General features: G+C 57.1%; 1 protein-coding gene across 1 annotated transcript; it reads right to left on the bottom strand.

Moving 5' to 3' along the window:
- Window positions 1-71: 71 nt before the first annotated feature.
- Window positions 72-11,634, bottom strand: CACNG6 (calcium voltage-gated channel auxiliary subunit gamma 6). Its single transcript, XM_084906255.1, has 4 exons — window positions 11,318-11,634; window positions 6,507-6,581; window positions 5,031-5,168; window positions 72-1,059 (listed from the first exon to the last, which is right to left on the bottom strand). The coding sequence occupies exons 1-4, from the start codon at window positions 11,625-11,627 to the stop codon at window positions 821-823; spliced, it is 762 nt and encodes a 253-aa protein (XP_084762381.1). The 5' UTR covers window positions 11,628-11,634; the 3' UTR covers window positions 72-820.
- Between the last annotated feature and the right edge of the window lie 9,797 nt (window positions 11,635-21,431).

Genomic DNA, 21,431 nt, shown 5'->3' with positions numbered 1-21,431 from the left:
CAGAAGCACCCCTTCTCTCCGCCCCTAGATGCCCCAGACCCCACCACAAACGGACTCCCACTCAAAGCGGTTCCATTTCCAAACCTTTAATCCCAAGTCAGACCCCACCCTGCCCCATGTCTCCAGATTCTGGATTCGTCAGAAGAAGGCTCCCCTGCACAGGACTGCCTCCAGATGCCAGACGTGAGTGGGTCCCCGCTCCCTCCCCGCACCCCCTGACCTCCTCTCCCCCCCACCCCCATCCCTAGTGACCCCATCAGGTCCCCACCAACCTCCCCTGGGGACCCTCGTTTGCAAAAAGCCTCTCCCCTCCCCACCCCCAAGCGGCCCAGGCGCAGCCCCGGAGGAAGGCATATGTACAGAGGAAAAGGCAAGGAGGGCGCCAGATGTGCCAGTGCAGGCAGCCTGGACCCCGGGAGCCGGGAGAACAGCTTCTCCAGGATGTGGGGGGCGAACAGAAGATGCTGAGGGGCCCTGGCCGGGGCGGCTCAGCGGGTAGAGCATCAGCCCGAGGACCGAAGGGTCTGGGGTTCGATTCAGTCAGGGACACAGGGCATGTCCCTCAGTTGCAGGCTCCTTCCCGGCCCTGGGGCCCTGGTTGGGGTGCATGCAGGAGGCAACCCATCGACGTGCGTCCCTCTCTCTCTCACACACACATCGACGTTTCGCTCTGCCTCTCCCTCTCCCTTCCTCTCTCTCTCTAGGGGTCCGTGGAGAAAGGTCCCCGGGTGTGAGGATTCACAATAACAAGATTCTGAGGGGACAGAGGATCACGGAGGGTTTGCAAGGAGCTGTGAGAAGGCGGGGGGGGGGGGTGCCCCTAGGGGGCCCGGGGGCCCTGCTTGGGGCAGAGGGAGCCCCAGGGCCAGGGCGGGAGGGTGAGCAGCAGAAAGCAGCCTCCGCCGAGCAGCAGGATCAGGCTGGCCCCCACGCAGCAGCCCAGGGACCAGGAGTACTCGTAGGTGAGGGCCGGGGCGGGTGGCGGCTCGGGGCTGACCCTCTGGACCAGGGCCCGCACGGAATGCCGGAACACCTCCAGGCTGATCAGGAGCAGCAGGCCTGCGGGGAGGAGAGGAGAGACGGGGTGCTCAGGCGCCGGGGGACCCCAGCTTCGGTCTCCGTGTCTCCTCCATGCACCCAGGCTCCTCCAACGAGAAACCCGCCGAGACCCGTGTGGCTCGGTACATAGAGCGTCGACCTGCAGACTGGGGGGTCCCAGGTTCAATTCCGGTCAAGGGCACGTGCCTTGGTTGTGGGCTTGATCCCCAGTAGGGGGTGTGCTGGAGGCAGCCCATTGATGATTCTCTCTCATCATTAATGTTTCTACTCTTTCTCCCTCTTCCTTCCTCTCTGAAATCAACAAAGAAATATTTTTTTTAAAGAAAAATTTCAATCTCCTCCCTTCCTCCCTCCCTCAACCTTCCTTTCTCCCTCTTTTTTTTTCTCTCTCTCTCTCTCTTTCTCTCTTATCAGTTACACTCCAGTAAAGTTGAAAAAAGCAGTGATGGTCACCCTGGCCGGTTTGACTCAGTGGATAGAGCAACGGCTTGCGGACTGAAGGGTCCCGGGTTCGATTCCGGTCAAGGGCACATGCCTTGGTTGCAAGCTCCTCCCCAGCCTGGGCCCTGGTTGGGGCTTCTGCAAGAAGCAACCCATCAATGTGTTTGTCCCCCATCCGTGTTTCTATTTTCCCCTCTCACTTCAACTCTAAAAACCAGTGGGAAAATATCCTCTGGTGAGGATAAAAAATATATATATATATAGTGACAATGGATCACAAAATGAAAAGAAAGGCAGTCAAGTTGCAAGGCAATTTGATCTTAAAAAGAAAAGGTGGAGCCGAAACCGGTTTGGCTCTGTGGTAGAGCGTCGGTCTGCGGACTGAAAGGTCCCAGGTTCAATTCCGGTCAGGGGCATGTACGTTGGTTGCGGGCACATCCCCGGTGGAGGGTGTGCAAGAGGCAACTGGTCGATGTTTCTCATCGACGTTTCTAGCTCTCTATCCCTCTCTCTTCCTCTCTGTAAAAAATCAATAAAATATATTTTAAAAAAGAAAGAAAGAAAAGGTGGGAAAAGGAACAAGACAAAGACCCTGACCTCTGGGGCTTAGAGTTTGGGAGACAGGTATAGTAAACAATGCTTGCAGGAGCCAGTGAGCACGTGCACAGATAATGCAGCAGGCAGGTGTGGTGGGAACAGTGACAGGGAGACTGGAAACCCAGCTTCTGCCCCCTGCAGCCCCTCACCTATCAGCCGCCTCCTGCGTGCTCCTGACTGGGGATCCAGCCTGCACCCCAGGCATGTGCCCTGACCAGGGATCGAACCACCAACCTCCCAGTGCCCGGGTCAACACTGTAGAGGGCCCCCTGGGAAGGCAGGTGGGCATTTCTTGAATTATCTTCAGTTGAAACCAAGGCAGAGCCACACCCTGGGAACACACTTTGCCAAAAGGGTAAGAGTGTTATCAGCTTGGCCTTCATTGCAGCCCAGGTGTCAGGGGAGTGTGACTTTGATATGCAAATCCAGTCAGGCACCAGGAATGCTCAGGCCTACTGAAGAATGCAAATAATCTCCTTTGATCCTAACTTTCGGTGGGACTTCCTGGTACTTGGGGAATATAAATAAACACAGTGCCTTAGCTCTGGGTCCCCGTCCCTCCATCGAGAGGATGGGGGTCCCACCCGGCTCCCAGCTTTTTTTCCTTCTATCTTCCTGTCTGGTCTCTTCCTTTCTTTTATTTCTCAATCCCCAGCTCCTCTACTTTTTCCCCTGCTGGACGCGGAAAGAGAGAAACACCAGCCAGGGTGATAATTTCTAACTGATGATGATGGCTCTGATGGGAATTCGCCCAACCCTGAGCTACCGGCTCTGAGAAATCTTTGCGCACTTCCCACCAATCAAAGGAAAATCACAGGCGGTCCCCAGCCTGCCAGCTGCCACACCGCCGCAGCCTCCAGAGTAAACACACACGGAGACAAGATAATTTCAGAGAGTGAGGCATGCTGGGAAGGCATGCTGACAGCAGGGTGATGGGGAGGGGAGTGACAGCCAGGGGGAGGAGCAAAGACTTTAAATAGTGTCGGTCAGGAAAAGGCATCCATCTCGGCTGAGACGCGAATGAGGGATGACAGGAAGCCGGCCAGCCACGCGTGAAATGAAGCCAGGGCTCTTCCAAGCAGGAGGAGCGGCCGGGGCGAGGGCCCAGGGTAGGATGGGGTAGAGGGAGTCTGAGGAAAAGAGAGGAGGTCAGTGCGACCACAACAAAGAGAGTGGGGAGGAGGAGAGTGGTGGGCGATGGGCGTGCAGAGGTGGGCAGGGGTCAGATCACTGAGGGCCATTTTTTTAAAAAAAATATATATATTTCTATTGATTTCAGAGAGGAAGGGAGAGGGAGAAAGATAGAAACATCAATGATGATAGAGAATCATTGATGGGCTGTCTCCTGCACGCCCCCCCTCCCACTGGGGATCGAGCCCACAACGCATGTGCCCTTAGTCAGAATGGAACCTGGGACCCTTCAGTCTTCAGGCTGACGCTCTGTCCATTGAGCCACACCGGCCAGGGTTCCCCATGGCTTTGAATCAGGGGCCTGGAGCATGCAGCTGGGAGTCTGTGCACCATGGTTCAGTGATCACCCCCCTGAGCTCTTCCCGGCCCCACGCAGCTCAGCATGAGGGCCTTGACGGTGGAAAAGCACCTGGACAAAGAGGAGACACTGCCAGTCCCCTCCACGCCTTTGCTAGTTCCTGCACCTTTCCTTCATTCGACAGATCCTAACGGAGCTCTCGTTATGAAATACTAGAGGCCCGGTGCACGGAATTCATGCATGGGAGTCCAATCTGAGACCCCTCTCACAATCCGGGACTGCTGGCTCCCAACTGTCTGTCCCCAGTAGGGGGCTTGCAGGAGGCAGCCAATCCATGATTCTCTCTCATCATTGATGTTTCTATCTCTCTCTTCCTTTCCCTTCCTCTCTGAAATCAATAAAAATGTATAAAAAAAAAAAAATAGGCCTTCCTTTCACCAGCTTCACTCCCAGCGATTCCTCGCTTCTGGCCGGAGCACTGCTCCTATAGCTCCCTCAGCTGCCCCCCTCTCCCCCTCAGGGCAGGTGTCCCACTCCTCCAGCCCGCTCCAACCCCACATATGCAAATTAACCCGCCATCTTTGTTGGGTTAATTTGCATACTCACTCTGACTGGCTGTGGACATAGCGGAGGTATGGTCAATCTACATGCTTGTCTATTATTAGCTAAGATTGGGGTGTCATTGGTTAATAGGCTCATGTAGGTTTCGGGGGTGGGTTTCCATGTCACAGGATCTGTATATTGCACTGTATACCATCCCACAAAGTCAAGTCATCTCCCCTCACCCTATAGCCGGCCCCCTTCCCAGCCTCACACACCAGAGTGCTTGGAGACAACCAACCTCCAATTCCGAGCCAACAACAGGGCTTAGAGCTCGCGTAGCTGAGCCTACTACCAGCCCTTGTGCCTCCCCCCATACAGCAGTGCTTGGAGACCTCTCAGCCTCCCAGCATGCAACAGTGTTTGAAGACCTCTCAACCTCCCAACATGCAACAGTGCTTGCAGACCTCTCAACCTCCCCGCAGGCAACAGTGCTTGGAGACCTCTCAACCTCCCAGCATGCAACAGTGCTTGGAGACCTCTCAACCTCCCAGCATGCAACAGTGCTTGGAGACCTCTCAACCTCCCAGCATGCAACAGTGCTTGGAGACCTCTCAACTTCCCCAAATGCAACAGTGTTTGGGGACTCTGCCTCCCAGAATTCAACAGTTCTCAGAGATCTTACCTCCCATTATGCAACCCAGCATGCAACTGTCCTTAGAGATCCATCGTGCAACAGTGCTTGTAGATCCTACCTGCCAGCATGCAGAGTTCTTGTAGACCATACCTCCCAGCATGCAACGGGGTTTAGAGCTCCCACCTCCCAGCAGGCAACAGTGCTTGGGGATGCCCCCACCTCCCAGCATGCAGTGTCCTCAATCTGCAGGCTCCGGCCGGCCCTCACCTGAGAGGCCAAAGCAGATAGCGCCCACGCGGACCAGGAACTCTGCGCCTTTGCTGAGCACCATGATGATGCAGAGGCACCCCAGCGCCATGACCGTCAAGCCGAGAACCGCTATCACCGCGGCGGCCAGATTCATCTCTGCGCGGGGGGAGGGGAGGAAGAACACGGGATGCAGAGAGTGGGCGAGCTCCCCCTCAGAGAGCCAGAGCCAGGGAAATGGGAGACTCGGGAGGAGAGGAGAATGTGCTCGTAGAAGCCCTAACCGGTGTGGCTCAGTGGATAGAGCATCTGCCTGTGGACTGAAAGGTCCCAGGTTCAATTCCAGTCAAGGGCATGTCCTTTGGTTGCATCTGCCAGGTGCACCCCTCACGCACATCCGTGATTGGGCCAGGGAGGAACCAAGTGGTGTCTGGTCCATCTTGCTCAGTCTTGATTGGCCAGACCCCAGCAGCAAGCTGACCTACCGGTAGGAGCATCTACCCCCTGGTGGGCAGTGCACGTCATAGTGACAGGTTGACCAGTGGACTATCTGCCCCCTGGTGGTCAGGGCACGTCACAGTGAGCGGTGGAGCAGCCTTAGCATATCATTAGCATAGTACACTTTGATTGGTTGTTCAGTTGTTCTGCCCTTTGGTCTATTTGCATGTTACCCTTTTATTATACAGAATGTTTCTCTCTCTCTCTCCCTCTCCCTTCCTCTCTGACATCAATAAAAATATGTTGGGGGTTAAAAATAAAGTACCAGCCGAAACCGGTTTGGCTCAATGGATAGAGCGTCGGCTTGGGGACTGAAGGGTCCCCGGTTCGATTCCAGTCAAGGGCACGTACCTTGGTTGCAGGCATGTCCCCAGTGGGGGGTGTGCAAGAGGCAGCTGATCGATGACTCTCTCTCATCGATGTTTCTAACTCTCTCTCTCCCTTCCTCTCTGTACAAAATCAATAAAATATATTTTAAAAAATAAATAAATAAATAAAAATAAAAATAAAGTACCAGCCGAAACTGGTTTGGGTCAGTGGATAGAGCATCAGCCTGCAGACTGAAGGGTCCCAGGTTCGATTCCAGTCAAGGGCATGTACCTTGGTTGCAGGCACATCCCCAGTGGGGGGTGTGCAGGAGGCAGCTGGTCAATGATTCTCTCTCATCGATATTTCTAACTCTCTATCCCTCTCCCTTCCTCTCTGTAAAAAAATCAATAAAATATATTTTTTAAAAAAATAAAATAAAAAATAAAAATAAAGTACCATGCACAGAGAGGGGCTGTGACTTGCCCAGAGTTGCACAGCACGTGGCAAAGGCAGAGCCGGGTAGGAGTGTCGGCACAGGGCCCTGCAGACCCAGGACCCTCCTGCCACCACTGCCCCCAAAGTGGGACCATCCCAGGACACAGGAGCCGAGCCCAAGCCTGCCGAAACCCCTCCAATGCGCACACCCCTACCCCCACTCCCGACCCCCACCGCGGGGCCACAGCCTCTCACCTTTCTTCGTGGTTCTGTGGAAGATGTGTGCGTTCTCCCCCGTGGTGAAGAACTTGAAGTAGGTGCAGTTGGTTTCTGTGGGAGAAGGGGGAGAGAGAAATGAGGGAGGTGATGCGGGGGGAGGGGGAGAGGAGGTAGGGGGGGACCCTCATGTACATTCGGGGCTGGATAGTATGGCTAGCTCACAGTAGCCGGAGAATATGAGAGGAGCATCCCTGATAAAAATATGGCAGAAGAGCCCTTGCCAGTGTGGCCCAGTGGAGAGCGTCGGCCTGCGGACTGAAGTGTTCGGGGGTTCAATTCCCATCAAGGGCACATGCCCAGATTGTGGGTTCCATTCCCCAGTAGGGGGCATGCACGAGGCAGCTGATCGATGATTCTCATCACTGATGTATCTCTCTCTCTCTCTCTCTCACTTTCTTTTGCTCTCTGAAATCAATGATAGTATATATTTAGCGGAGACCGGTTTGGCTCAGTGGATAGAGCGTCGGCCTGCGGACTGAAAGGTTCCAGGTTCGATTCTGGTCAAGGGCATGTACCTTGGTTGTGGGCACATGCCCAGTTGGGGGTGTGCAAGAAGCAGCTGATCGATGTTTCTCTCTCATCGATGTTTCTAACTCCCTATCCCTCTCTCTTCCTCTCTGTAAAAAAATCAATAAAATATATTTAAATATAAATATAAATATAAATATGGCAGAGGAGAAAAATGATGCACAGCAAAAGCCACCCGTTGCCACACAATTAATTCAGAGCTGAGATTCCAATACGGAGCTTTTTAAAAATTGATTTTTGGGGGAGAGAGAGAGAGAGAGAGACATCGATATGTTATTCCACTTATCTATGCATTCATTGGTTGATTCTTGTATATGTCCTGATGGGGATCAAACCCACAACCTTGCTGTTTAGGGGCAATACTCTAACCAATGGAGCTACCCGGCCAGGCCAGCCTACGTGTTATGTGTATGGGCCTGGCTCTGTGGCAGTGGTCTGGCACTCAACCTTTGGTGTCTCCCAAGAGTGCCTGTGCTGGTCTTTCCGGGAGACAGACTCTGACAGACTTTCTGAAATGAAGTACATTTCTACCCTACAACCACCTGTTTTCCTTCCGGGAATACCTACAGACAAACACCATGTGCAGGTACATATATGTTTGCAGTAACAGGGAGTCCGAAGACTAACAGAAAGCAACCTAGAGAGATTTGAGAAATAAAAATAAAAACTGGGACCCGGCCGAAACCGGTTTGGCTCAGTGGATAGAGCGTCAGCCTGCGGACTGAAAGGTCCCGGGTTCGATTCCCGTCAAGGGCATGTACCTTGGTTGCAGGCACATCCCCAGTAGGGGGTGTGCAAGAGGCAGCTGATCGATGATTCCCTCTCATCGATGTTTCTAACTTTCTATCCCTCTTTCTCTTCTTCTCTATAAAAAATCAATAAAATATATTTAAAAAAAAAAAAAAAAAAAAAAAAAAAAAAAACTGGGATCCTGGCCTGGTAGCTCAGCTGGTTAGAGCATCATCCAAATTCATGGTCGGCAAACTGCAGCTCGCAAGCCACATGCTGCTCTTTGGCCCCTGGAGGGTGGGTCTTCCACAAAATACCACGGCCTGGGCGAGTCTATTTGGAAGAAGTGGCGTTAGAAGAAGCTTAAATTTAAAAAATGTGGCTCTCCAAAGAAATTTCAGTCGTTGTCCTGTTGATATTTGGCTCTGTGGACTCATGAGTTTGCCTACCACTGAACCAGATACACCAAGGTTGCAGGTTTGATTCTCAGTCCAGGCACAAAACACACGAATCAACTAATGAATGCATCTATAAGTGGAACAACGAATCTCTCTCTCTCTCTCTCTCTCTCTCTCTCTCTCTCTCTCAAAATCCATCAATAATTTTTAAAAAACCACACACATTAGGAGCTGAGTCAGGAAGACATGAAATAAAAGAATAATAACGCTAACTAGAGCACAAGAAGGATCTTGCAAAGGCTGATGATGACTTTGTGACATCCCCTGCGAGCATGAGCCATCCAACGCTGTCCAGAACCCTAAACTTTACAAACAAGCAAAAACCCACTTTCTGAGCTGCGCTTTCAGAGCTTCCTGCAGAATTCACTCTCCCAACTTTCTTTTACTTTTTTTTTTTTAAATATATCTCATTGATTTTTTTACAGAGAGGAAGAGAGAGGGATAGGGAGCTAGAAACATCGATGAGAAAGAATCATCGATCAGCTGCCTCCTGCACACCCCCCACTGGGGATGTTGTGCCCGCAACCAAGGTACATGCCCTTGAGCGGAATCGAACCCGGGACCTCTCAGTCTGCAGGCCAACGCTCTTTCCATTGAGCCAAACTGGTTTCGGCTACTCTAACTTGCTTATCCTACAGTTGGGGAAACTGGGGCACAGAACGGGAGGGGAGAGGGAGTGCGGGGAGAGTCCGGAGGGAAGGGGGGCTGATAGGGAAGGGGGGCTGGGTACTCGACATGCACTAACTGGTGAATCCACAGGGCAACCCTGGGCGCGAGACCATCAATCACCCCCATTCTACAGAAGAGAAACACGAGGGGGGTAAACTGAGTCAGGGAAGGTGGGACACGCCCCCCCCCGGTGGCCTGAGGGGAGGAGGGGTCGTGAGCTGTCCCATCAGGAGCAGTGTTGGTCCTCACGGTTCAGTTAGGACCTATTGTGGCCATCCATCGGGGGGGGGGGGGGGGGGGGGGGGGGCAGGGCCACACCCACGGTGGGGGGGGGTGGAGGCTGGGCCGTCCCGTCTAGCCCGTATGGTACCTTGTTCCCGGACAGTGTGAGGTGTCTGGCACCCCGGTCACTAACCATCTAAGACATCTTGTCTCTGACCCCAAAGGATATGGCACATCCCATTTGGAAAAAAAAAAAAATCAATAAATTAAAATATTTTTTTAATTGATGTCATAGAGGAAGGGAGAGGGGGAGAAGCATCCATGATGAGAGAGAATCATGGATCAGCTGCCTCCTGCACGCCTCCTACTGGGGATTGAGCCTGCAACCCAGGCATGTGCCCTTGACCAGAATCGAACCCGGGACCCTTCAGTTCGCAGGCTGACGCTCTATCCACTGAGCCAAACAGGGTAGGGTGAAAATCAATAAATTAAAAAAAAAAATTGTTTTGAAAAAAGAGAGATGTGCCCAGCCAGTGTGGCTCAGTGGTTGAACCAGGAGGTCACGGTTCGATTCCTGGCCAGTGCACATGCCCAGTTTGCAGGCTAGATCCCCAGTAGGGAGTCTGCAAGAGGCAGCCAATCAATGATTCTCTCTCATCATTGATGTTTCTCTCTGTCCCTCTCCCTTCCTTTCTGAAATCCATAAAATATGTATATGTAGTTTTAAATATATATATATATATATATATATATATATATATATATATACACACATACATACATACACAATATATATTGTATAATTGATTTTTTAAAAAGAGAGTAAGGGAGAGGGATAGAGAGAATTAGAAACATCCATCAGCTGCTCTCCCCCCACCAAACCCCCCACTGGGGATGTGCCTGCAACCAAGGTACATGCCCTTGACCGGAATCGAACCTGGGACCCCTCAGTCCACAGGCCGACACTCTATCCAATGAGCCAAACAGGTTAGGGCAAAATATGTATATGTATTTTAAAAGATAAGCATTGCTATAAAAATCAACACAGAGATGAGAGGGAACCCCATGATGCGCAGTAGGTGGGGGAGGGGACATCTCAGGACAGTGAAGGTAACACTTCCTGGGAAGCGGAGTGGCTCGGGGGTTGGGAGACGTGAGGTGAGAGCTCCGTTTGGGGGAATCAGAGGCTGGTCTGGGGGCACAGGCTGGTCTGGGGCACAGGGTGGTCTGGGCACAGGGTGGTCTGGGGCACAGGGTGGTCTGGGCACAGGGTGGTCTGGGCACAGGGTGGTCTGGGGGCACAGGCTGGTCTGGGGGTACAGGGTGGTCTGGGCACAGGGTGGTCTGGGCACAGGGTGGTCTGGGCACAGGGTGGTCTGGGGCACAGGGTGGTCTGGGGGCACAGGCTGGTCTAGGTGGGAGCAGGCGTGATTCTGTGGGGTCCAGGCTGTCTGCCCCCCGGCCGCGGGTGGGGCAGCTGCCTGGGGTGGGAGAGCGAGCTGCCATGGCGCCCAGCCTCCCGGGCACAGGCGGTGTGCGGGCACGTGCACAGGGCACAGGCTGTCCCGGGTGGGTGTTCTGGGGAACGCAGGCTGCCGAGGGCGCCGGCTATGAGGAGCCGCTGGCTGGTGTCGGCCGAGGCCACGTGCAGAGGCACGGCTTCCCCGGGCTCTGGGGGGACAGGCTGGCCCGGGGACACCGTGTCTGGGATCACAGGCTGTGCCCAGGCTGCGGGAGTCACAGGGTGTTCTGGGCACAGGGTGGTCTGGGGGCACAGGGTGGTCTGGGGGGACAGGGTGGTCTGGGGGGACAGGGTGGTCTGGGGGCACAGGGTGGTCTGGGGGCACAGGGTGGTCTGGGGCACAGGCTGGCCTGAGGGAACAGGTGGGTCTAGGGTTCCAGGCTGATCTAATAAGATGATTCAGGGCTACAAGCTGGCCTGGGCCACAAAGCTAGTCTAGGGGTACAGACTGCTATGGGGCACAGGCTGGCCTGAGGGAACAGGTGGACCTAGGGCTACAGGCTGGCCTGGGGTAAGGATCTGTACCCGGAGCAAAGGCCACTGGAGAGCCCGGCGTGGTGCGGGCTCCCTCCCCGGGGCTCAGCTCCTCTGGGGGGCTCAGGTCCCTCCGCCCGGACTCCCCAATCCCCCTTACCCCCCCCCCGCCCCCCGCACCTCACCTCCGGGCAGCTGCGCGGGGCCGCAGGTGCGGCGGCCGGCCGGCACGTCCTCCTGCCACAGGCGCTTCACGCACACCTTCCAGAGCCCCAGGTAGGCGGCGTCGCACACGGCGCTGCCGTTGGCCTTGACCGTGTTGAGCTCCACCCAGAACTCGGTGCCCACGGCCAGCACGGCCAGCGCGGCGCCCACGGCCGCCAGCAGCAGCGCCAGCTTCAGCTTGCCCTCGCGCTCCGGCGCCAGCCCCGGCCCCGCGCGCCGCGCGCCCCGCCGCCGGTCCTCCTCTTGCATCAGGAAGTTGGACCACATCATGGTCCCGGCGGCGGCGGGCCGGGCGGGCCGGACCGGGCTGGGCTCCGGGAAGGGCTGGGCCGGGCGGGCCGGGCCGGGCTGGGCTCCGGGAAGGGCTGGGCCGGGCCGGGGCCGGGGCGGGGCTAGGGGGCGGGGGGGCTGGAGGACACGCCTTGGGGTCCCCCAGACACTGGGGGGGGGGGGGGGACCTGTCTTCACGGGACTACAACGCAAGGAACCCCTGAGTCTCCCCGGAACCTCACATGGGGCGCTAAGGGTGCCTCTGCGTCTCAGAAGAGGAGGAAAAAGCAAAACAAGACACCCCCCCACGCCCACCCCGCCCCCCCTTTGCACGCACACACCCTGGGGAGCCGGGAAGGAAGGGCCTGCGTTGCCACAGAAACTCAGCGAGGATGCGGGACCCGGAGCAAGAGCGAGGCCTCGCCCAGGAGGGGGCCCGAGGACTCGGGGGTGGGGGTGGGGGCTGCTCCGCCCCCGCCCCTCGGCGCGGATTTCGGGGTGCGCAGCAGAGGACGCTGTGCGTTTGAAAGGAGGCGCCGCTTGCCTTCTTCTAGGCTCCGGATGGGGGGAGGGCTGGGGGAGGAGTCAGGTCCCCTCTGGGGGCGTCGCGGGGAGCTCAGCCCTCCTCCGGGTCTCAGAGAGGCAGCGGGGGACCCCCCACATACACACACACCCCAACATTCACACACCAGGGAGCAACCGAGTCCTGGCTGGGGGTTCAGAACCAGGGGGACCTGCTGGAGTCAGAGAGCGGACTCCATCCGAGGTCTGCCCTGGGAGGGGGGTGCAGAGGGCTCCCCGGGAGCTCAAAGTGGGGAGTCGGGGAGGCTCAGATCGAGGGGTTGCGCCCCGCGCTGCAGCCCAGCTAACGGGGACGGACGGACGGACGCCCCCCGCGGGGGACGGACAGCGGGGGACCCGATGGGGCGCCCCTCCCCCCTGGCTCCCAGGGCTCCAGGCTCCGCTCCAGGCCGGGCGCCCCCCGCAGCCTCCCGCCCGGGCCCCCGGCCTCCCGGCCCCCGGCCCCCCGGCAGGGACCCCGCTCGCCCGCCGCCGCCGCCGCCGCCGCCTGGGCGCCGCCCCAGCTCCGCGCTCCGCTCCGCCGCCGCCGCCGCTCCGCCGCCGCTCCCCGCGGCCTCCCCGGCCGCCCCTCCGCCCCCTCCGCCGGCTATTTCGGGCGCGACCCGTAAATAACACCGCACCTGTCGCCGGCGCCTGTTGCCATGGGGACCCCGGGTATTTTAAGGAGACGCGGCTCGGGGAGGGGGGCGGGGGCCGGTCCCGACCCGGCGGGAGCCCCGAGGGACGTCCGTTCCCGGAGGGGCGTGCGCGCCCGCCCAGGGTCCGATCTCCCTCCCCGGGAGGAGGGGGGAGAGGGAGCAGGACGGCAGCCCGGAGTTTCGGTTTTGAGTCTAAACAGGGCGCAGCTGGGAGCCTGAACTGCTGGATCCGAGGGAGGAGGGCTGGGGGCCTGGGCTCCTGGGTCTGAGGGAGGAGGCTGGGGCCTGGGCTCCTGGGTCTGAGGGAGGAGGCTGGGGGCCTGGGCTCCTGGGTCTGAGGGAGGAGGGCTGGGGGCCTGGGCTCCTGGGTCTGAGGGAGGAGGGGCTGGGGGCCTGGGCTCCTGGGTCTGAGGGAGGAGGGCTGGGGGCCTGGGCTCCTGGGTCTGAGGGAGGAGGGGCTGGGCTCCTGGGTCTGAGGGAGGAGGGGCTGGGGGCCTGGGCTCCTGGGTCTGAGGGAGGAGGGCTGGGGCTCAGATCCCGGGGTTTGAAGGGGGAAGAACAGAGGCCCGTGCTGGGGTCCTCAGCTCCCGGGGGCGGGGGGGGGGTGGAGGGGTTTGGGGGGGAGGAGGAGGTAGAAGGGTCAGGCCGGGAGCACAGAATCAGAGCCGCAGTCCTCTTCGTGGAGTTTATTAGCCAGGAGGGGAACCCCCGGACTTTCCATGCAGTCTTGCTCCTTGGGGGCATGGACGGGGCGCCCCCGTGGAATGGCGGTGGGGCCTGGTCTTCACCCTGTCACCCCCGCCCTCCGCCCGTGTGCGGATGGGACGGCCCACGGGGACCCACCTTAACCCACAGCTCTGTCCGCGGCTGCTCCAGCGGCAGGGGGCCCGGCCTTCTCCGTGCACCTGCTCGGACCCCGCGGTGCCCTGTATCGTGTCACCAGAGCACACATCCCCCTGGGGTGTGACCCTGTGTGTCCGTGGGCCTGGGTGCTCGGGGAACTCACCTCCTGGCCCTCAGCACAGCCCAGCCCAGGACACAAATGTGCATTAGGCCACATGAATGTGAATGAATGAATGAATGAGCAGATGGATGGATGGATGCATGGATGGATGGGCAAATGGATGGATGGATGGATGGGCAAATGGATGGATGGATGGATGGATGGATGGATGGATGGATGGAGGGAGGAGGGAGGGATGGATGGATGGATAAATGGATGGATAAATGGATGGACGGAGGGATGGATGGATGGATAAATGGATGGATGGATGGATGGATGGATAAATGGATGGATGGATGGATGGAGGGATGGATGGATAGATGGATGGATGGATGGATGGATGGATGGATGGATAAATGGATGGATAAATGGATGGATAAATGGATGGACGGAGGGATGGATGGATGGATGGATAAATGGATGGATGGATGGATGGATGGATGGATAAATGGATGGATGGATGGATGGATGCATGCATGCATGGATGGGCAAATGGATGGATGGATGGATAAATGGATGGATGGATGGATCGATAAATGGATGGATGGATGGATGGATGGATAAATGGATGAATGGAGGGAGGGATGGATGGATGGATAAATGGATGAATGGATGGATGGATGGATGGATGGATGGATGAATGGATACGCAGATGGATGGATGGATGGATGGATGGATGGATGGATGGATGAGCAAATGGATGGATAAATGGATAGACGGAGGGATGGATGGATGGATAAATAGATGGATGGATGGATGGATGGATGGATGGATGGATGGATAAATGGATGGATGGAGAGATGGATGGATGGATAGATAAATGGATGGATGGATGGATGAAGTGTGACAGGGACACACAGACATCCCCTCCCAGGCCTGGGGAAGTGCCCCCGTCAGACCACAGCCCCCTCTGCTCTGAAATGCAGGCCGGGGTGGGGGCACCCGGAGGCCTCAGGAGATTGCTTCAGTGAATGAGCTGTTTCTTCCATCTCGGGTCCCGGGTCTCCCGAGGCCTCCACGGGTGCGCTGGGTGCTGGCAGCAGCCGGGATGGCTGGCGCAGGGCAGGGCAGGACAGCCCTGGGGCGGTTCGCCTGTCCCCCGAGTCCATGTCCCCTCCCGCCCTGGGCCTCCCCATCTTTTCTCAATCCATCAGCTGCCACAGCTCCCTCGCTTCCGGTGCACGCTGCCCCCATATCCCTGTCTCTCTTTTCACAGAAAGGGGGCGCACTTTCTTTGGTGTGGAAGTCCCCGTTCCGTTCACACCACCAAAGGTCGGCCTGGTCTCCTTGCCTCCACCTTCCCTCCCTCCCGCCTTTGTGTGGCAATGACCTCTTATAAAACCAAATGGTTGTTTTGCAGGGGGGGGGGGGGGGGGGGAGTCCCCTCATTCTCAGCAGCTTGGTGGGGTTCCTCCTGGTCTGTGGTCTTGACTCCTGGGTCTGAGGGAGGAGGGCTGGGGGCCTGGACTCCTGGGTCTGAGGGAGGAGGAGGACTGGGGGCCTGGGCTCCTGGGTCTGAGGGAGGAGGGGCTGGGGGCCTGGACTCCTGGGTCTGAGGGAGGAGGAGGGGCTGGGGGCCTGGCTCCTGGATCTGAGGGAGGAGGAGGGCTGGGGGCCTGGGCTCCTGGGTCTGAGGGAGAAGGGCTGGGGGCCTGGGCTCCTGGGTCTGAGGGAGGAGGGGGCCGGGGCCTGGGCTCCTGGGTCTGAGGGGCCTCTATCCCCTTCTGATCCGGATGTGGATTCCCCCCCTACACCCCCGTCTGGCTGGGTCACTTGTCTCATCCACATCCACCTCCTTTGTCACCTAACCCAGCCTCATGACATTCCGTGTCTCCTCTGTGCTGACCTGTCCAAAATGCATATTTCTAGCCATGACCTGACCCAGGCTCACATTTCCCCACTGGCGACCTGATCGGCCGGCTTGGGTTTCTCACAGGCGTCTCCACAGGGTGCTCAGGTCCTCCCCCCCAATCCCGACTCCTGCCCCTGTGATCCCCCCCTGGTGTGCACCCCGTGAAGGCTTTCTATCCCCCTCCCTGGTCTCCCCTCCACCCCCCCACCCCCCCCACCCCCCGGCAGCATCCAGTTCATTTCCGATCGGTTCTGCCTCCAGAATCCCGTTCCTCGCCATCCTGGCCGGCCCCACAGGGATCCCGGCTGTCGGCAGCCTGGTCTGCATGGGGACAGCCGCCCCCTGACGCCTCACTGACCCCTTCACTCCTACAGCCCCTCTCAGCATGACAACGTGGCTCTTATTTTGTTGTTTGGTTTTTTTTTAATTATTATTATTATTTTTTTATTTAAGAGGGGAAAGGAGAGGGAAAGATAGACACATCCGCGATGAGAGAGAATCGTGGACCAGCCGCCTCCTGCACACCCCACCCTGCCCGAAACTCCAGCATGTGCCCTTGACCGGGATCGAACTCGGGACCCTTCGGTCCACAGGCCAACGCTCTATCCACTGAGCCACACCAGCCAGGGCTGTGTCCGTGGTATACTTTAACACCTTACACACGTGCATCTGCCAAACGTGCCAGACATGGTCCTGCCTGGGAATCGAACCGCGACCTCCTGGTTCATAGGTTGACACTCAAAACCATTGAACCACATGGGCTGGGCTGTTATTTTTTTTATTTCTTACCCCTGTTTCCCCGAAAATAAGACAGTGTCTTCTATTAATTTTTTTTCTTTTCTCCCAAAGTTGCGCTAGGTCTTATTTTCAGGGGATGTCTTATCTTTCCATGCGCTAGGTCTTATTTTCGGAGGATGTCTTATTTTCGGGGAAACACGGTATTATTATTATTATTATTAAACTAGAATCATGTGGTGCCTGTGCTTGGCCCCTGAAGTCCAGACATCAGGTTCGTCCCTTCCGGGGCTAAAAGGCCCTGGTGGAAGGGCCCCCCCCAACCTGTTCTGACCTCACCCTCCTTAACCTGCCCCCCTCCTCGGAGCGTCCCCGCCAGCCTATGTCCCTGCCCCTCTTCCTCTCCCAACCCCAGTCCCCATTCCAAGGGGACCTCTGGAGGGGGTGCCCCCTTAGCGCCTGCTCCGTCACCGACGCCCCGGCCTGCCGGGCTGTGAGAGCAGTTCCCTGTGGCTGGCATTCCCGGGCGCCCCTCCTGTGGGTCCAGGAGAGCAGGGCCTTGACCGACCGACCGCCCAACCGCCCAGCACGTGCCTCGGGCCTCGCCTGAGTCTAGAACCAGACATGGGGCTCAGCGAATACTTCCTGAACACTGGGGAGGAGCCGGCCGAAGAAACGGCTCCTTCAGACCTAACCGGTGTGGCTCAGTGGGTAGAGCGTCGGCCTGTGGAGTGAAGGGTCCCGGGTTCGATTCCGGTCAGGGGCATGTACCTTGGTTGCGGGCACATCCCCAAGTAGGGGGCGTGCAGGAGGCAGCTGATCGATGTTTCTCTCTCATTGATGTTTCTAACTCTCTATCCCTCTCTCTTCCTCTCTGTAAAAAATCAATAAAAAAAAATTTTTTAAAGAAGAAGAAGAAAGAAAGGGCTTGTTCCTATGCAATCCATAGCACACCTGCCTCAGTCTCCACATTTCCTCCCGGCAGATCTCAGGGTCTTTCTCTGTAATGCCACATCTGTGTGTCTATGTTTTTGGTATCTCTGAGCTGTCTCGCTTCTAATTTGTGCATTTTTTAAAAATTTATATACATTTTTTATTGATTTCAGAGAGAAAGGGAGAGGGGGAGAGAGCTAGAAATGTCCATGATGAGAGAGAATCTTGGATAGGCAACCTCCTGCACACCCCACACTGGGGAATGAGCCTGCAACCTGGTCAGGTTCATAGGTCGACGCTCAACCGCTGAGCCACACCAGCCGGACTGATTTGTGCATCTTTGTGTCCGTCTCTCCTCTCCCTTTCTCTGCCCTCTCTGGATCACTTTCCTTTTCTCTGTGTCTCGGTGACTCACTGAGTTTGGGTCTCTCGTCCTCACCCTCCTTCCCCATCTCCCCCCTCCCCATCCCCACCTCTTTCTTTTAAAAATATATATATTTTGACTTTTTACAGAGAGGAAGAGAGGGATAGAGAGTTAGAAACATCGATGAGAGAGAAACATCCATCAGCTGCCTCCTGCACACCACCCACTGGGGAGGTGCTCGTAACCAAGGCACATGCCTTTGACCGGAATCGAACCTGGGACCCTTCAGTCCACAGGCCGATGCTCTATCCACTGAGCCACACCGGTTAGGGCTCCCCCCTTCCCCCTTTTTTGCTCTCTGGCCTTTGGGCCCTGAAGTCCACTACCCCCAACCAGCTCTGCCCCCTCTCCCACCAAACTTAGCTCGAAACCCACCTCCCCCTGCCCCCCTTCTCCTGGTCCCCTCCCGTCCAGGGGTGGGGAACCTTTTTCCTGCCAAGGGCCTTCTGGGTAGTTATAACGTCATCCCCTTAATAGAATTCACTGAATGCATTCATGTCGCTATGAACAGGGCGCTTGGATTAATTGAATTTCAAACCCCGCCTGTGGTTGCCTTGGCAGGGCCAGACCAAGTGATTTATGGGGCCTTATGCACCCGCAGGCTGGACGCCCCCAGCCCTGCCCTACACCACGTCCTCCTGTCGCACTGGAGTGTATTCCTCTCCCCCCCCCTCTCCCCGCTTTCAGTGTGTCTGACGCTAACCCCACAGCTGGCCTGCCTGGGTCCCCGCCCTCCAGTCTCTCTCCCTCTTCCCAGTCCTTCCACACAAGCCCCCGAGGGTAGTCCCAGCACCCAGGCCTGGTCCTGCCCTCCCTCCTCTGCCCCACCCTCTTCTTTTGTAAAATTCACGGAGTGGCCAGATCATGATGATCTCTGAACGCATCATCTGGCCACTCAGTGTATAGCCTATAGAATAAAAGGCTAACATACAAATTGTCCCCTCCAGCAGGAGTTCAGTCAGCAGGCAAGTAGGCCAATTGCCATGTCCCCTCCCCCTGGCCAGGGTGGCCGGACCCCACCCATGCACGAATTCATGCACCGGGCCTCTAATATGTATGCATATTAGAAGCCCAGTGCACAAAATTCATGCATGGGGGGGGGGTGTCTCTCAGCCCTGCCTGCACCCTATCCAATCTGGGACTCCACTGGGATCGGGCCTAAATGAGCAGTTGGACATCCCTCTCACAATCCAGGACTGCTGGCTCCCAGCTGCTCACCTGCCTGCCTTCCTGATTGCCACTAACTCCTTCTGCCTGTCAGCCTGATCACCCTCTAACCACTCCCCTGCTAGCCTGATTGATGCCTAACTGCTCCCCTGCCAGCCTGATTGATGCCTAACTGCTCCCAGCTGCTCTCCTGCCAATCCTTTCCTGAAGGCTTGATCGCCCACAACTGCCCTCCCTTGCAGGCCTGGCCCCTCCCAACTGCCCTCCCCTGCTGGCCATCTTGTGGTGGCCATCTTGTGCCCACATGGGGACAGGGTCTTTGACCACATGGGGGCAGCCATCCTGTGTGTTGGAGTGATGGTCCATCTGCATATTACTCTTTCATTAGATAGGATATATATATATACTGAGTGGCCAGATGATTATGCGTTGATAGATCACAATAATCTGGCCACTGAGTGTATATCTTTATTGATTTCAGAGAGGAAGGGAGAGAATCACGGATTGGCTGCCTCCTACACGCCCCCTCCTGGGGATCCTGTGGCAACACAGGCGTGTGCCCTAATCTGAATGGAACCGTGACCTCCTGGTTCATAGGTCGAAGCTCAACCACTGAGACCTGCTGGCTGGGCTGTCCCGCCCTTTTTTTCTGCTGCTCCATGTTACCCAGACAGAGGACAGGAGCCCCGAGGCTAGGGCAGGGCAGGGCAGGGCAGGGCCTGGTTACCTCAGTCCTCCCGGCATTTCAGAGCAGCAGGCCTGGCACTGGGAGACCTCGGGAAATATTTGCTGAGTCAATGAGAGGAGGCCACTAGTGACCTTCACACCCACTCTCCCGGCCCCACAGCCCTTGCCCAGCTCACCTGCCCTCCTGCCTCCCCCACCCCCCCCACACACACACACAGCACCCGCCACACCCCAAGGTCCTCTCCCGGCACCCACACTGACCCTGCCTTCTGCCTGCTCTAAGCTCCCCCACATTTCCCCGCTGCCATGAGAACCACACCCCAACCCCGGAGCTCCTGGGGCTCTGCCTTCTGGCTGCTTCTCTGGGCTGACCTCACCCTCACCCCACCCCACCCCCACCTTGTCCTTCAGCATCCCCAAATTATGAGCACTGTCCCCTGGCAGCATGCTGCATCCGTCCTCCAGGGCTCTGCCCCAGAGCCTCCCTCCCCTGCCAAACTCCTACTCATCCGATGGAGCCCCAGGAGGGGCAGGACCTTCCCCAGGAAGTCTCCCTAGGTGCTGCCCCCTTCTGGCAGCCGGCCAGGCCGCATCCTCTTCCAAGGTGCCCAAGGGGGGTCCCTGTCAGTCACTGCACCAGACTCCCATCCCTGATTGTGGTTTCTGACAGCCTCGCGTTTTTACTCCCAAGATCAATGAGTGAATGGCCAAGTGAGTGAATGAATGAATGAATGAGTGAGTGAGTGAAGTGGATCCCCAAGTCCCAGCGCCTCTCCCGCACACCAGACCCTGCGCCTGGGCTTCGGGGAGAATGTGTGCAATTAACCGCTCTGCTCTCACGAGTGAGTGCCAGTTTGCAGAGCCAGAAGCTGCAGGCGTTTGATGCTGACTTCCAGCGTGCCTCTGCCTCTCATCTCCGAGTTCCCGAGCCTCCCCTTTGTACACCGTTCGCCTTGCTCTCCCTCCGAGAGCACCATTCATGCCTCGGCTCCCCGCGGCCCTCAGAAGGAAATCTAAACTCCCGGCCTGACCTGCAAGTCCCCGGGAAGTCTAGCCCTGCCCAGGATGCCTCCCTCCAGCCGCATCTTCTTGTTCCGTCTGCTCTCGACACACGCTAGCCTTCCCTGGAAGCGCCTCCCTGCCCCAGGGCCTTTGCACATGCTGTTCTCTGGCTGGAAACACTCCCCCCTCGCTCCCCCAGCATCAGCTGGCTGCTTCTGTCATCTTCTCCGTGTATGCAAAACAGCCTTTCCTTTTAAACCGGTTCAGTCCCCCCTGACGGAGCCTATTGTAGCATTTTTGGACCGTTCACCATCTAATTGCGATTTGCTGTTGGTGGGCATCATCCCTGGATCAACGCACAAGCTGCTAACTCTATGAGGGCGCAGGGGACCGGTCCGTTTTCCTCCCTTCTGTAGGTAGGCTAGGCGTTCAGCACAAGGCCTAGCGCTTTGGCACACGAGAATAAATAGCTGGCAAGGACGGAACGAGTCGCTCTCCGTGCCTGTTTATACCCTTCAGGGCCCCGCCCTGGTACACAGCAGGTGCTTAATAAAGGCTGGCGGGATCGTGCATGGAAAACGTCCACGTCCATGCCTCGTCACTCCGCCTCCCCGCGTCCCTTCTCGCTCCCTGTCTCTTTATAGAGAGCATAGATATCTATATTTATATATATAGTTTGTAGGTAGAACTATATATTTGTGTGTTACGGGCCCCTCTCCAGGAGTTGGGCTGGGCTGAGAGTCCCTCCCTCCCTCCCCCCCGCCCCCACATGCACACAGCA

This window comes from Pipistrellus hanaki, assembly GCF_964339955.1.
Source record: "Pipistrellus hanaki genome assembly, chromosome: 15".
Taxonomy (NCBI): domain Eukaryota; kingdom Metazoa; phylum Chordata; class Mammalia; order Chiroptera; family Vespertilionidae; genus Pipistrellus; species Pipistrellus hanaki.
The sequence above is the reverse complement of the archived record's forward strand: the minus strand, read 5'-3'. Positions and strand labels throughout refer to the sequence as shown.